The sequence below is a fragment of the Temnothorax nylanderi genome, unplaced genomic scaffold (genome assembly GCF_030848795.1).
Source record: "Temnothorax nylanderi isolate EJ_2023f unplaced genomic scaffold, tnyl_v1.0 TNYL_tig0201_pilon, whole genome shotgun sequence".
In the NCBI taxonomy this organism is placed as follows: Eukaryota; Metazoa; Arthropoda; class Insecta; order Hymenoptera; family Formicidae; genus Temnothorax; species Temnothorax nylanderi.
In genome coordinates this window covers 147,570-161,467 of record NW_027249263.1, presented here as the reverse complement: position 1 = coordinate 161,467, position 13,898 = coordinate 147,570, and the positions used below count along the sequence as shown (strand labels likewise).

At 42.8% G+C, this 13,898-nt stretch overlaps 1 protein-coding gene across 1 annotated transcript; it reads right to left on the bottom strand.

The window, feature by feature from the left end:
• Window positions 1-6,011: 6,011 nt before the first annotated feature.
• On the bottom strand, window positions 6,012-7,378 carry LOC139778912 (putative nuclease HARBI1). Its single transcript, XM_071717050.1, has 4 exons — window positions 7,364-7,378; window positions 7,096-7,238; window positions 6,847-7,024; window positions 6,012-6,753 (listed from the first exon to the last, which is right to left on the bottom strand). Exons 1-4 carry the CDS (start codon window positions 7,376-7,378, stop codon window positions 6,097-6,099), a joined length of 993 nt encoding a protein of 330 aa, XP_071573151.1. The 3' UTR covers window positions 6,012-6,096.
• Between the last annotated feature and the right edge of the window lie 6,520 nt (window positions 7,379-13,898).

Below are 13,898 nucleotides of genomic sequence, written 5' to 3'. Positions count from 1 at the left end.
TCTGTCGTGTCTCCTGGATCGCTCCTGCGTTAATTTCATTAATTGTTTCAGGAGAAGATGCGGGTGCCGCCAATTCTCGGCACGATGGATTCTCCTCGACGCCGACCTCATGGGCATGTCCTCTGGGTCTCCCCGGACGTCTCCAGCGCCTGTTCCAGGAGATGACGCTGTTGCCGCTAACTCCGAGCACCGTTGACTCCCGTCGACGCCGACCTCATAGATACATCTCTAGGCTCGCTTTGAACACTTCTGCGTCATTTGTTCCAGGAGAAGACGTTGGTGCCGCCAACTCCTGGCACCGTCACTTTTGGACGACGCCGACCCCATGGGCGTGTTCTTAGGATGTTCCTGAGCTTCTCCATATAGTTTGTTCCAGGAGAAGACGTTGGTGCCGCCAACTCCTGGCACCATCATTTTTTGATGACGCCGACCCTATAGGCGTGTTCGTAGGGTCCTTCTGAGGCTGTCTATGCATGTTGTTTCAGGAGATGGTGCTGGTGCCTCGAACTCCTGGCACCTTGGTTCCCGGATGACGTCGACCTTATAGGCGTGTCCTTGGAACCCTTCTGAGTCTGTTAGTCATGGTTATTCCAGGAGATGATGGTCGTGCCACTAACTCCTGGCACCTTGGTTTCAGGATGACGCCGACCTTATAGGCGTGTCCTTGGGACCCTCCTGAGTCCGTTCGTCATGATTATTCCAGGAGATGCTGCTCGTGCCACGAACTCCTGGCACCTGGGTTCGAGGATGACGCCGACCTCATAGGCGTGTTCCTCGGCTTATTCTGATGATGGCTGGGGCCCTTGTTCCTAAAGATGACGTCGGTGCTCCTAACTTCCGGCACCGTGAACTTAGGATGACGCCAATCGCATAGGCGTGTATGTCGAATGTCGCGTAATGTATTCTTAATGTTTATTCCAGGCGAGGACGTCGGTGCCTCGAACTCCTGGTTCCGCAACGCTACGTCTCAGCCGCTTTTACGGGCATGTGTCTCGGGTACGCCACTAATAGCGTTTTCGATTGGGAAAAAGTTAGTGCGCACCAGTGCGCACTCAGTTCACATGAACACTGGACAAGTTCCATGGGTTGCACTGAATAGTGCAGGTGAAAAAGAACACGCCGAAATTTTCAGTGCCACTTGAGTTGACTAGATCGCGGGAAGAACGAAAAAGTAACCTCGGCATCTCGTGTTCAGTTAAGTAATGATTTTTACTATATGTAATTAAATAATATAAAAGATGATCAAGAATATCACGTATTTATCAATAATTATACACATTTACATGCAATAAATTATTACATGCAATGGCACAAATAAAAAAATTTTAATTTACCTAACCTTGGAACCGCAAGCTAAAGCACACGTTTCCCTGTTAAGCCGGGAACCATCCGTGGAGGGAGATAGCATGTCCCACGAACCCGAGAACGTTACCCAGGCGCCAGGGGAGCACGAGGTGCGGAAGGTGCAGATGGTGCAGGCGCACCGACAGACTCAGGGAGGCCAGCGAGCGACGCAACAGTGCGCCACCGAGTCAGCGAGACGAGAGGAACTTCCGGATGAGGAGGTGAAAAGGCTAATGGCGAGGGACAACCCGAGAATCGAGGAAGCGACATCGCCCGGTTCACAAATCTTCGCGGTGGAGAAGACGGTGCAGCAGGAGCTGCACTCTGAGCACACCAGCCAGCCCGAGCCTGACGCGAACGAGATACACTCGCAAGTGTATACTCAGCTTTGAGCCTTTATTAATGTAAAAGACACAAGATTATTTTAAGCGTGATTTATTTATCGATATTAGTCGTAAGAGTTTTAGTCGAGTCAAAGGTACAAAGACGAGAGCGCGAGAAGCGCAAAGGTTGAATTGATTTTATTTTATAAAGATTTTATTATTTTTAACGATTTTATTACGGTTACCGTAAAGCGATTAGAAGCGATAGACATTAGTAGGTTGTAAGAAACACATACACCTGACACACTACAAAAGTACAAAACATTATTAATAAAAAGATATACACATAAAAAGAATACTTACCCATCAAGATTCCTCCAATCCTAGATCAACCCGACGGATACGCGAAATACATAACATTAACATTGAAATGGACTCAGATAAATTCAAAATAGTAGTTTTATCATTTATATTCGTTTTATTTGCAATTGCAGTAATCTGCATATTATTACTCACATATTCGCACAAAGTGCTACCAGAATCACATTACGTACCCTAAGTACAACGAGATGAAGTTTAAAGAGTACATCGTGGTCTCCTTCATCATATTTTATCCATTATTCACTAACTTTCCAGATCCTGACATAATAATCACAGCATTCATACTATTCACACTTTATATAATAACATTAGGAGCGGAGATAGATCCACGACCGATCCGCGAGTGACGGTCCTATTAAACATAACAATTAAGCTACACTTTTTATACCAACAGCGAGCAGGACGTATTCCTGGACATAGGCATATTTTATTTTGATTTTACAAACGTTAATTACATTTACACTACGCTACACTTTACAGCGGTAATTACACTTTACAGGCCCTAAGCCGATGAGAGAACGCAGAGACAATCTGTAAGTGGAAGAAATTCCAGTTCAATATAATTAACAATTTTATTAAGTTCTAACAACATTTCCAACGTTTAAACAATAATATTAAGGCCTTCAGCCGACGAGATGCACAAGGTGCACAAATACAATTCGATACACACTTTATTCAAGATATCTAAAGATTTTATTACAGAAACGACCCTTTGGGGCAATATTCAATTAATTAAATTCATTTGCAACATTTTAAAGCTATTAACAAGATTTACACCTTTTTACTACACTTCTACACTTTCTACACCTGTTTCTTAGATTCAGCGTGCGAGACAAGCCAGCGAAGGCTCTACACTCTAAACTACACTTTCAACACCTTCTACACCTGTTTCTAGATTCAGCGTGCAAGACGAGCCAGCGAAGGCTCTACACTTTTCAATTACACCCACTACACTTTCTACACTTGCATGTTAGATTTCAGCGTGCGAGAGCGAGTCACCGAAAGGTGCTACACCCATTACACTTTCTACACTCGACGACTTAGAATAAGCGTGCGAGATGAGCCAACGACGGCAGCTACACTTTGATACACTTTTAGCACTCTGAGTGCAGATTTATTAAGTTCATAGAATTTTCAGCATATTATTTACAGTTACATCTCACGGAAGAGAAACGAGCCAAATGGAGTCATTCCAGGCGAAGATTTATTTAACATTGCAAATAGCATTGATTTTCATTATATTCAGTTACACTTTTTTACACTTTTGTGAACTTTCTACACTTTTAGACGGCATTGAGCCAATTTGATATTATATTCATTAATTTGATATTTAAACAGTATTCCCTGTCAATTTAAGAATTCATTATTATGCAATTATGCGTGCGGTAATTTTAAGCCGCGTTATACTTACCTTTATTACACCGACTCCGGTGATTAGATGAGACGATTCCATAGCGATCCTGGGTACCTGAAAGAAAAGAGAAATACTTACCTGGTTTACATTGGATTCGTCTTTAGTGACGTTGAGAGTCACTCGATGATAATCGAGTGACTTTGAGTTCGCTTGCGCGAAGTTTGCGTGCAGCGACGCGTTTGGTTCACGCGGGTGCGAAAGCCAAGTCGCGCCGTTGCACTTTAGTGTAGCATCTCACGAAAAGGTGCCGAGTCCCAACAACGACTCGGCAAGCGAAGTGCAGATGGAATCGTACCATCTACACCCGAAGGTGCGTTCCGCGAGTGCGAAGGCTGCGCGCCTAAAATGAGGACTCAGCGCATGCGTGAGTCTAAGGTGGGAGAACTCGACCCGTTCCTCCTGGACAGTCCGTCGTGAATTTTCGAGGCGTCAACACGTACATCGGTTGCGCCATACAAATCGGAAAAGGCGTTCTTATCCCGTTATCCGCTAGCGTTAGTAGCGTGAACGAAATATTATTACGGACAGTCCGTCGCGAAGTTTCGAGACGATACACGTACAACGGTTTCGTCATACAAATCGAACAAAGGCGGTCTTATCCCGTTATCCGCTAGCGTCAGTAGCGTGATTGAACATTAATTAGAGACAGTGAGTGCGCGATACGGGATACCCCATTGCGCTTATATTGATCGTTAAGATCCGCTTTAACCAAAATAACGGCGTTTCGATAACAACTCGACGTAGCAACACGCGATCGAGCGAACACGTGCGTTAGGAGAGATTGCTGTACAATCTAGTATTATAATAAATTATTATTTGTTTATAATAAACAAAAAGCATTATTTCGCGACCCCAGTGAATATCCTATCCTCGTAAATACGTTCGCTTAACAAGGGCGTGGCCGACGGCCTTGAACGCGCCTGCGACGTGAATCGACAGCCATCTTGCCGAGAAGGAAGGACGGGGCAACGCAGTAAAACAAGGTTTCTGTATTCAATCCAGAAAATACAGTGGCGACCGTAAACTCAGCCCAAGTAGTAAGTGGCTATAATTAATAATTTTAACAATTTCATTCGTTGTTCCGGTCACAACCTAACCTAATCTTTGAGTTTTTACTAATATTTGATATTATTCATTTAGGATTGAAAGCATTTTCATAATGGAAAAAAAAATGTCGCGTGCAGTTTCTGTGGAATTGTTGGATCATACAAGACTATATTGAATCATATTAATAATGATCATCCCGATCCAGAAACTAACAATTGTGAATCCCAGGCTGATGGATGTAGCAATGTTCAGGAATCGCAAGAAAATTCAGAAGTAGACGAGACTGATAATAGCAAAAGTAATATATTTGTTTTTTGTGGAAATTATGAACAAATAATATTTTTTACTGTGCTGCTTATGGCCAATTTTCTCACCTCTAGATAACTTTATCTAACAGATAACTTGGTGATTATTGGTAAATAAATTATAATAGACATTTATCAATGCAATGAAGGTCTAATAATACAAATATTTTAAGATTTGGCAGAATGGAGTGAAGGTGAAACGAAATTTCTCCTAGATAAATATGGTCAATACATGGTTATGATTGGTCCGATGAAACAATTTAAAACAAAGAAAACTATGTGGGAGAAAATAGCAATGGACTTAAAAAATATTTTTGGTGTGTCCAAAACATCCCTGCAATGTGAAAATCGGTATAAAACCATCATGAAACGAAAGAAGAAGGCAATCGATAACAACAAAAGTACAGGGCGGAGTAAAATGACTGTTCCTTATGAAAATGAATTATCAGGAATTGTAGGATTAGATGATAGCATAGAACCTGAGGTATAATTTTAATTTTAAATCATGTAATCAATCTTATAAATTTTTAATTATATTTTGTAATTTTAACATTATTTGTGTATAAATATAGGTTTTAATGGACGCCAAGCATCTAGTTGTAAACAAGAAACGAATATTATCTAATCTTGGAAATGAAACCAAAGAAAACGTTTCTGATAAAGAGACAAATGCTAAGAAAAAGAAGATTTCTAATAAGAATCGAAGTGTCGAAGACACTTTGAAGGAAATACATGAAAAGAAAGAAGAAGGTAGAGAACGAAGACATCGAGAAAAACTTGAGTTGTTTAAACAATTTTGTGAGAAATATTACGAAAAGAAAAGTGAATAATATAACATTCCTAACACTTTCAACGAATAAGTTATATACATTTATATATATGTAAACCCCTTCAGGGTTAGCCGAGTAAACGGCATTACTTCCAAATATTGTACCAAAGTATTTGCATTATTTCCAAATATTCTACCAAACTTAATATTGTGTCATGTTTTGTGTTCATTATTATTATTTTTTATTTTATTTCAATTTTAAGACTTACACAAATTAAGGCATTAATAATAGAATAAGAATTTTATTTTATTTTTGTAATTTTATTTTATTTTTGTTATTTAGAATAAGAATGTAAGTGCAATGGAAGAAATAGATATAATGAGATGCAAGAACTATAAACATTAAAACATTTAACAAGTAATAGATATTGTTTTATTTTTTATTCATGTTTTTTAATAAAATGTACATATGATCCAAAAACCTTTAAATTTAAAACTATCACCTATTTACTATTAACTATTATCAAATGATTTGCATATTTCATTTCTCTTCTGCTCTCCTCTTCTTTTTGCTTCTATTTCTCCCAAAACTTGGGGATCATTGATATTAAATATTTCATCATTATTGGGCTCGTTTATTAATTCTATGTCGAATGAATCCTTCAAATCAATACACAAATTATGCAATACGCAACATGCCATTATAAATTTTGACATTTTTTTGACATCGTGAAATTGTAATTCTATTAGCTGACGAAATCGCGACTTTAACAAGCCAAATGCATTTTTGATAAGCACTCTAGTTCCACAAAGCTTTTTGTTATATATTCTTTGTGATCGAATAAGATTTCCATAATCTTTATAAGGTGTTAAAAGATATTCCTTTATTGGGTAAGCACTATCGCCTAACAAGTGATACTTTCCATTTTGACATATACCACTAATATTTTTGCTTATGAAGGATAATGTGAATGTCCTGCTATCGTGAAGTTTGCCAGCCACTCCAGTGAAGGCGTCAATAAATCTCTTCTTATCATCACAAATTCCTTGTAATACAAGACTCGTTTTGTCATGTCGATTAGCGTAAGTAGATCTTATTTTATACTTAGGAGTTCGAATGTTTATATACGATCCATCAATACATCCTAATACATTTGGAAAACCTGATATCTGAAAAAAAATAATTATTTATTATTTTAATTTATAACAATTCAATAATAATTAAAAGTAATTTTCTTTTATTTAAGTAACTTTTTATGTAACCTTTGAAAAACGATAAGCCAGCTCATCTTTTTCTTCGTCATTATTAGGAAACTTTATAACATCTTTCGCTATGCTTAAAAGATAATTCATAACCCTTGATAAAATCGTTTCGCAGGTTGAAATAGCTGTATCGAATCGATCTGCTACGTCTCGCATCGATGATTTGTTTCCTGCAAACCTATAAAATATATTATATCAATTTTTACACAATTATAATTATTAAAAGGAACTGTTTTCTGCTGTACTAACCACAAAAAAGATAAAATATGCTTTTTAGCAGAAACTGCTGATCTACCACCATGCATTTCATTTTTTGGAAAGAAATCTGATTGCTGAAAACCATCTATTAATTGCTCACATGTTTCTGGACACATTCTGAAGTGCCTACAGAACTATGACAAATATAAAAATTATTATTATTCAGTATAAAAATGCTATTATATTACATTAAGTACATTAATTATATTTTAAAAAAGGGTATAGGTTCAATGTTTATATAAAAAGATATAACACTTACGGTGTCATTATCCATTTTTTTCACACATTCTACATAATTTACAGTTTTTGGAATTATTCTTCTAGTTCGAAGAGTTGTAATTATTTCTTCTTCCTCGCTTGAACTAGAAGAAGATTCCAAAAATGTCTCCAAAATATTAAAGAGAGCCAAATCCGAATTGCTCATTATGAATTTTCGTTCGTTATTATTCAAAAGAATGCCCTACTGCTTGCATGCATCCAGTGCACTGAACTGGCACCGTCAAAATATTTCGTGCCACTTAGTGCGCACTGAGTGCGCACTATGCGAGTGTCGTGCGTTCAAACGAACACGCAACACTAGTCAAGTGTGCATTGGCACTGCCAATCGAACACGCGCCTGACACTCAGTGCAGCCAGTGCACCCCAATCGAAAACGCTATAAGTATTACATGATTGATTCCTAGGGATTTTCGCGATTCTTGTTTATTACGCACGCCGCCATTTCCGATTCGCGTGCGACTCGATAAACGAAACAATGATCATTAATCTCAACACCAGTACCATCTGAACCACATGAAAATAGAATCGGCTTGAACCAAACCAACAGCAAGATGTTTATTGTGCTTCGCTTAAGCACGCAGAATTACGATTTTATGTAACCCTTTAGGCGCGGGATAGCCGTCTTTAATATTACCCATAACCTATTTCTTGATATAAGTCCCCATCACCTAATAAAATGCATGCCTTATGGGCCTATCGCACTCTTACGCCTAAGGAAAAAAATCAATTGCCATATGGGCATAACGCTATCTTGTATCTAGCAGAAAGAAGTAGCCATATGGGCGTAACGCTGTCTTAACCTAAAAAGAGAAGAAATAGCCATATGGGCAATGCGCAGTCTTAATCTAGAGGGAAATGGATAACCAGAATGGTCGCCTGGATTTGACGCCTACTCCTCACGACGAGTCTCCCTTTCGTACTCGCCGGGAGATTTATTCTCATTTTGCACCGGATGCGTTCTCTGTCGCGCACGCGTCGTCTTTTTCTAAATAGGACATGATATAATTCGCGAGTTTTTTGGCTCCGGCCGCTGCCTGGGACCCTGTAGAAGCCGGGTGTTGGTCCGGTCGTTACCTCCGCTCGCTCCGCCGGTCCCTGCATCCGCTGGCTCGTTCCCCGCGGGCAGTCACCCGCTCTCGGCTGCTTACCCGAAGTGTGCGGCTGCAAGGTAAAGGCTGCGTCCGCCGTCTTTTAGTGGGATCCTCATCTCTGGGTTTGGAAGTGAAGCGTTCTTCGAAAAGTCGCGGCGTTTTGCCCAGGGTGGCTGGTCTAATAGGTTTGGCGTGCGACGCCAGGATCGTATGTCCTCGCACGAAGGCGGCCGAGCGCTGAAGGGTCAGCAAGCACTTCACGGCTGAAAGCGACCACGCGCCACTGCCGAAGGAGTCCGTGCGTCGAGGAAATCGGCGGATGACTTATGCGCCACTGCCGAGGGCGTCCGAGTGCCGAGGAAGTCGGCGGGCGACTGTGCGCCACTGCCGAGGGCGTCCGAGCGCTGAGGAAGTCGGCGGGCGACTGTGCGCCACTGCCGAGGCAGCCGAGGGCGTCTGAGCGCCTATAAGAGGAAGACCTCTTACAAAAGAATTACACCCACTACTTGGGTATCGTAGGCGGCTAGCGCCCGAGAAAAGATGGTTTGGCCTCGTAGGGGGTCTCCTTATATTCAGGTCTCAGCGAGCCTCTGTCTTTAATTTGCAGTTCATGTAGACAGGTAACAGTGTCTCTGGGCATTGCTCCTCTTGTCCCGATAACCATCAGGAGGATCATACAGTCTTTCGCCCCTAATTGAGCTTTAAGCGGGGCTACGAGGGACGCATATTTAGCGAGCTTGTCCCTTCTACCTCTGTCGAGGAGATCACCATCCTCATGGCAGACTGTGATGTCAACCACAAAGACCCTTTCCCGATACTGTATGATCAGGTCCGGTTGGAGATTCCTCAAATGAGGGTCCTGCAGTCTTGCCTCCTTCGTTACTGCCATGCCACGCTGCCCCAAGACGTGTCGTTCAATGCAGTCTCGAATATCGTTGTGCCGTTTAATTCTACTAGACTTGGTATACGTGCACTGCCTCAGTATGTGGCCTAGCGTCTCAGGCTGCGCCTTGCATTTTCGGCACATAACGTTGCCGGTTTTAGCGACTCTATTGAGCGATACCTTGTTCGCTGCCACATTGGCTCTCAGCTTGAGTGCCGTAATATACCTGGACGATTTCAACAGGTTAGGACGGTATAGCCATTCGTTGCCTATTTTGTCGTTTTTGTAGGCTTGCCCTCCCTTGCCTTGGGAGGGCAGCTCCGCCCATCTCTTCCATTCGTCTGCTTTGGCTTTGAGCTTGTAGCCGTCGATCTGTTTGGTCGACTGTAGTGGCCAGCCAAGTTTGGCTACATGCGCAAGGCGCTTTAGTTTGTTCTCCAGCCCCGACGCTACTACTAGGGCTTGTATTGCCGGGTTGCTATTAGTTAGAAAGCAAAGTCCAGCTTTTAGAGTTGCGGACGTTACAACAATTTCGAGCTTCGAAAAGCCCATGCCGCCATCGCGTTTAGATGCATATAGCAGACCATCTGCTATAGACTGTGGGAGGTGCAGATAGTCTTTCACCGCCGTCCTTAGTGCTTGGTCCAGATCTCTTAGCACTGTGGCACTTATAGTGCCAGCGGTGAAGGCATACAGAAAGTGCGGCAACACATACCGTGCCAGGAGCTCGACTTTTTGGTGAGGCTTCAGGGATAGCCTTTTAATTCTTGGGAGCGTGTCCCTTAGCCGTGCGATTGCACGCTTAATAACTACTCCTTCCCATGGAGTAACCTGTATACCCAGGTATTGCATTGACTGCGCAGGGCCGCAGTAGGCGACCTTCTCGCCATTACTGTATATTTCTGGGTCCACCATATACCAGCTATCTTTGGTGGTGACAATACCAAAGGGAACGCACTTCCCAATCGATAGTGCCATTCCCCATCTTGAAAAGAAGCCAACGAGCTCATCCATAAGCCGACTCGCCGCTATTCGATCATTTGCAATTAGTATTATATCGTCGGCAAAGGCCAAGCACGATATGCTAAGGCCTTCCTTAACTTGGAAGCCTTCCATCCTTTTCAGTTTGTCAATAATTAAATCCATACAGACATTAAAGATAAGTGGAGACAGAGGGTCGCCTTGTTTGACACCTCTTCTCAACTCTATGTCGAACGTTTTGTTACGACATTTCATGGTCGTTTTGACTCCTTTATACGAGTCCATTATCAATGCGACCACTTCCTCCGGCAGCCCTTTGCTAAGTAAAGCATACTTAATAACTGGGTGCGGAAGGCTATCAAACGCCTTGGCAATGTCCACCTGAATGACAACGATTCCATTGCCCTTTTTGGCTGTTGCAAGGACTTTGTTTAGCAAGTTGATGTTATTATAACATCCCATTTCTGGCACAAAGCCTTTTTGCCGTGCATTCAGGTGAACCACGTTTCTTAGGCGTTGGTCCATAATGCCCCAATATAATCTACTCAGTATCGAGGAAATAGTAATTGGCCTGTAGTTAGCCGCTACTGAGGGATCCTTACCCTCCTTGAGCAATAGCGTTGTTCTATTGCAGCGCCACGCGCTTGGTTGTTTCAGTGCCAGCATGATTACATTAAAGATCGCTTGGAGGATGTATCCTCCCTCATTTCTCATCAGATCTTGCGGAGTCCGTCAGGCCCGGCTGCCACCCTCAGCCGTGTAGACCTGAAACGTTTCAGAACCTCCGCACTGGAGATAGGGTGCAGAATCTCTGCTGGGTTGTACGGCACCGTGGTTTCTCGCTTCTCTTGGTCAACATCACATCGACCTGGGCTTCCCCATAGCCCTTCGTAGAGCTCTTTGACGCTCTCCACTGATGGACTCACCGATTCACCTGTATCTTGCGCTTGAATGTCCATACCCTCTCTTACCATTTTAGCGAGGATAGCGGGGTTATTTCTGTATAACTCTTGTGTAAGGGCATAGGCTCGGGCTTTGCGTTCGCTTCTCCCCGAGAGCCCTTTCCTCCGACTCTGATGCTTCCGGGAATTACCGCCTTTCTTCCCAGTTGCAGGAGCGTGGAACAAACTGACCACCAGCTCGTAAGCTGTGTCTACTTCCTCCTGCGTTATTGCCTGACCTTCACTCTTTGCCGTCAGGAGCTGGATAATATGCCGTTGTACTTTCAGCGTTTCCTTGGGCTCCCTGTTTTTGAGCTCCTTAAGCACAGCCTCAATGCTGGCTTGCCTCCAATTTGTGGTTGACGCAGACTCCTCAAAACTGTAAATATCGCTTGGTGTCTACTCCGCATCTAGAAAAACATCCTCGATGTCCTCTGCATCAACAAAAACCTCGTCAACCTCCAGTGGTGCACCATCCACTTGTTGGTCCTCTTCATTGACAGCCTCTTGATTAGAAAGTGTACTACTGAGGCGTTGCTCTCTCCATCTTTTATAACACGCCTCATTCCTCTTGTCCCTTATTTGCTTCAGGGTTTTCTCCGGCATAAACGGAACCATAGCTCTCGCTATGTTCCTCTCATCCTTGAGCTCCACTTCAAGTTCGAGAATCCTGCTGATATCTTCAGCAGAGAAAACTCTGCCCCGTCTTTGTTCATTTACCTTCGGAGCTGTTTGCTCTGATCTCAATCGGTTCCTTGTTACTGGGTGCGCCAACCTCTGGTGTTGCGACAGCCCTCGCTGTGAAGTGAAATTTCTATCACAGTCAGGGCAGTCGAACCGGCCCTGCTCTACGGTTCGCTGCCCTTCACTTGCCTTGGCTGCTGGGCACTTTGGTTGGTGGCATGCGGCCTCATGATACGACGCATACGACTTGCCACACCATTCACACTTATACCTGACGCTTAGGTGAGGGTGCACTTCCTCGATATGCCGGGCCTCATCTTTGATAGTGAGAGTCATATATTCGCCCGCTTCGGCTGCGGCGCAACTCTCGCACCGCCTTCGATTGAAGGAGAACGATAATTCACAGACCTGTATTTCTTGCCTCGGTTGTCTTCGAATAGCCCTCTGGCCGTGTTCCAGGGGAATGGGGCCGTGTTCCCCATCGTTCGAGACCTGTGTTTCTTGCCTTGGTTGTCTTCGTATAGCTCCCTGGCCGTGTTCCAGGGGAATGGGGCCGTGTTCCCCATCGTCCGAGGCTTTGCCATTTTTATATTTAGCGACTTTAAGATAAGCCAGCCGGGGTCGCTAGCCCGCGATCAGCTGTATTGCCCTGGCGGGAGTGATACCCGCTGGCACCGGTCGAAACCGGCCGAGAGCCCAGGGTGTGCTCTCGTTATTACCCTGGCGGGAATGAACCCGCTGGCACCAGTCGGAACTGGCCGAGAGCCCAGGGCATGCTCCCGTGTCGCCTGAACCCCGTTATAGTCTAAGATCCCGACCTACATCGACCTTCACCCATCTGTTTTCCTAATAAAAGGTATTTTTTATCAAACATAATGAATAAACAAACAAATCGCGGATGGGTTGCCTAATTAAATCAGCTCAAGGCTATCCTTAATTAAAAATAATTTAATTAATTTTTTTTTATTTCTACACTCATTTATATTCTCAAAAAATTCAGTACCAATCGAAAGTACAAAGCATAAGTAGAAAGGAAAAGTTAGGTTGCCTATCTTTTACTGCTTCCTATTACCGGGTTGCCAGGTATAAACAGGTGAGTTGGTATTACCAATTTACACTTATCTTTATTCTTAAGTGAACTATATATTAAAATAAAAATAATTTTATTGCGAACACAGTGGTATTAGGTTGCCTCAGCAAAATCGATCAAGACTTGCGGTTGCCGCGCTTTAAAGTTCGAATATTTGAGTAAGCGAGCGGGGTGCGACAGAGAAGCGCTGAACGTACTATTCTATGCAATAGAGGAGGACGCAGCATAGCAATTGTGCATGAAGCAGTTGCCGAGTGAAAGAGAGCGCGCATGCTTTTTTTTCCGTGCGATAGAGAAAGACAAGCGATAGAGAGACGGCCGCACGGAGAAAAAAGCATGCGCACTCTCTTTCACTCGGCAACTGCTTCATGCACAATTGCTATGCTGCGTCCTCCTCTATTGCATAGAATAGTACGTTCAGCGCTTCTCTGTCGCACCCCGCTCGCTTACTCAAATATTCGAACTTTAAAGCGCGGCAACCGCAATTCTTGATCGATTTTGCTTAGGCAACCTAATACCACTGTGTTCGCAATAAAATTATCTTTATTTTAATATATAGTTCACTTAAGAATAAAGATGAGTGTAAATTGGTAATACCAACTCACCTGTTTATACCTGACAACCCGGTAATAGGGAGCAGTAAAAGATAGGCAACCTAACTTTTCCTTTCTACTTATGCTTTGTACTTTCGATTGGTACTGAATTTTTTGAGAATATAAATAAGTGTAGAAATAAAAAAAATTAATTAAATTATTTTTAATTAAGGATAGCCTTGAGCTGATTTAATTAGGCAACCCATCCGCGATTTGTTTGTTTATTCATTATGTTTGATAAAAAATACCTTT

Bases quoted from the DNA above. Each gene is read 5' to 3' on its own strand.
- LOC139778912 (XM_071717050.1), bottom strand. The intron at 7,025-7,095 runs GTTAGTACAGCA...TATATTTTATAG, and splicing joins CATATTTTATCTTTTTTGTG to GTTTGCAGGAAACAAATCAT. The intron at 6,754-6,846 runs GTTACATAAAAA...ATTTTTTTTCAG, and splicing joins TGGCTTATCGTTTTTCAAAG to ATATCAGGTTTTCCAAATGT.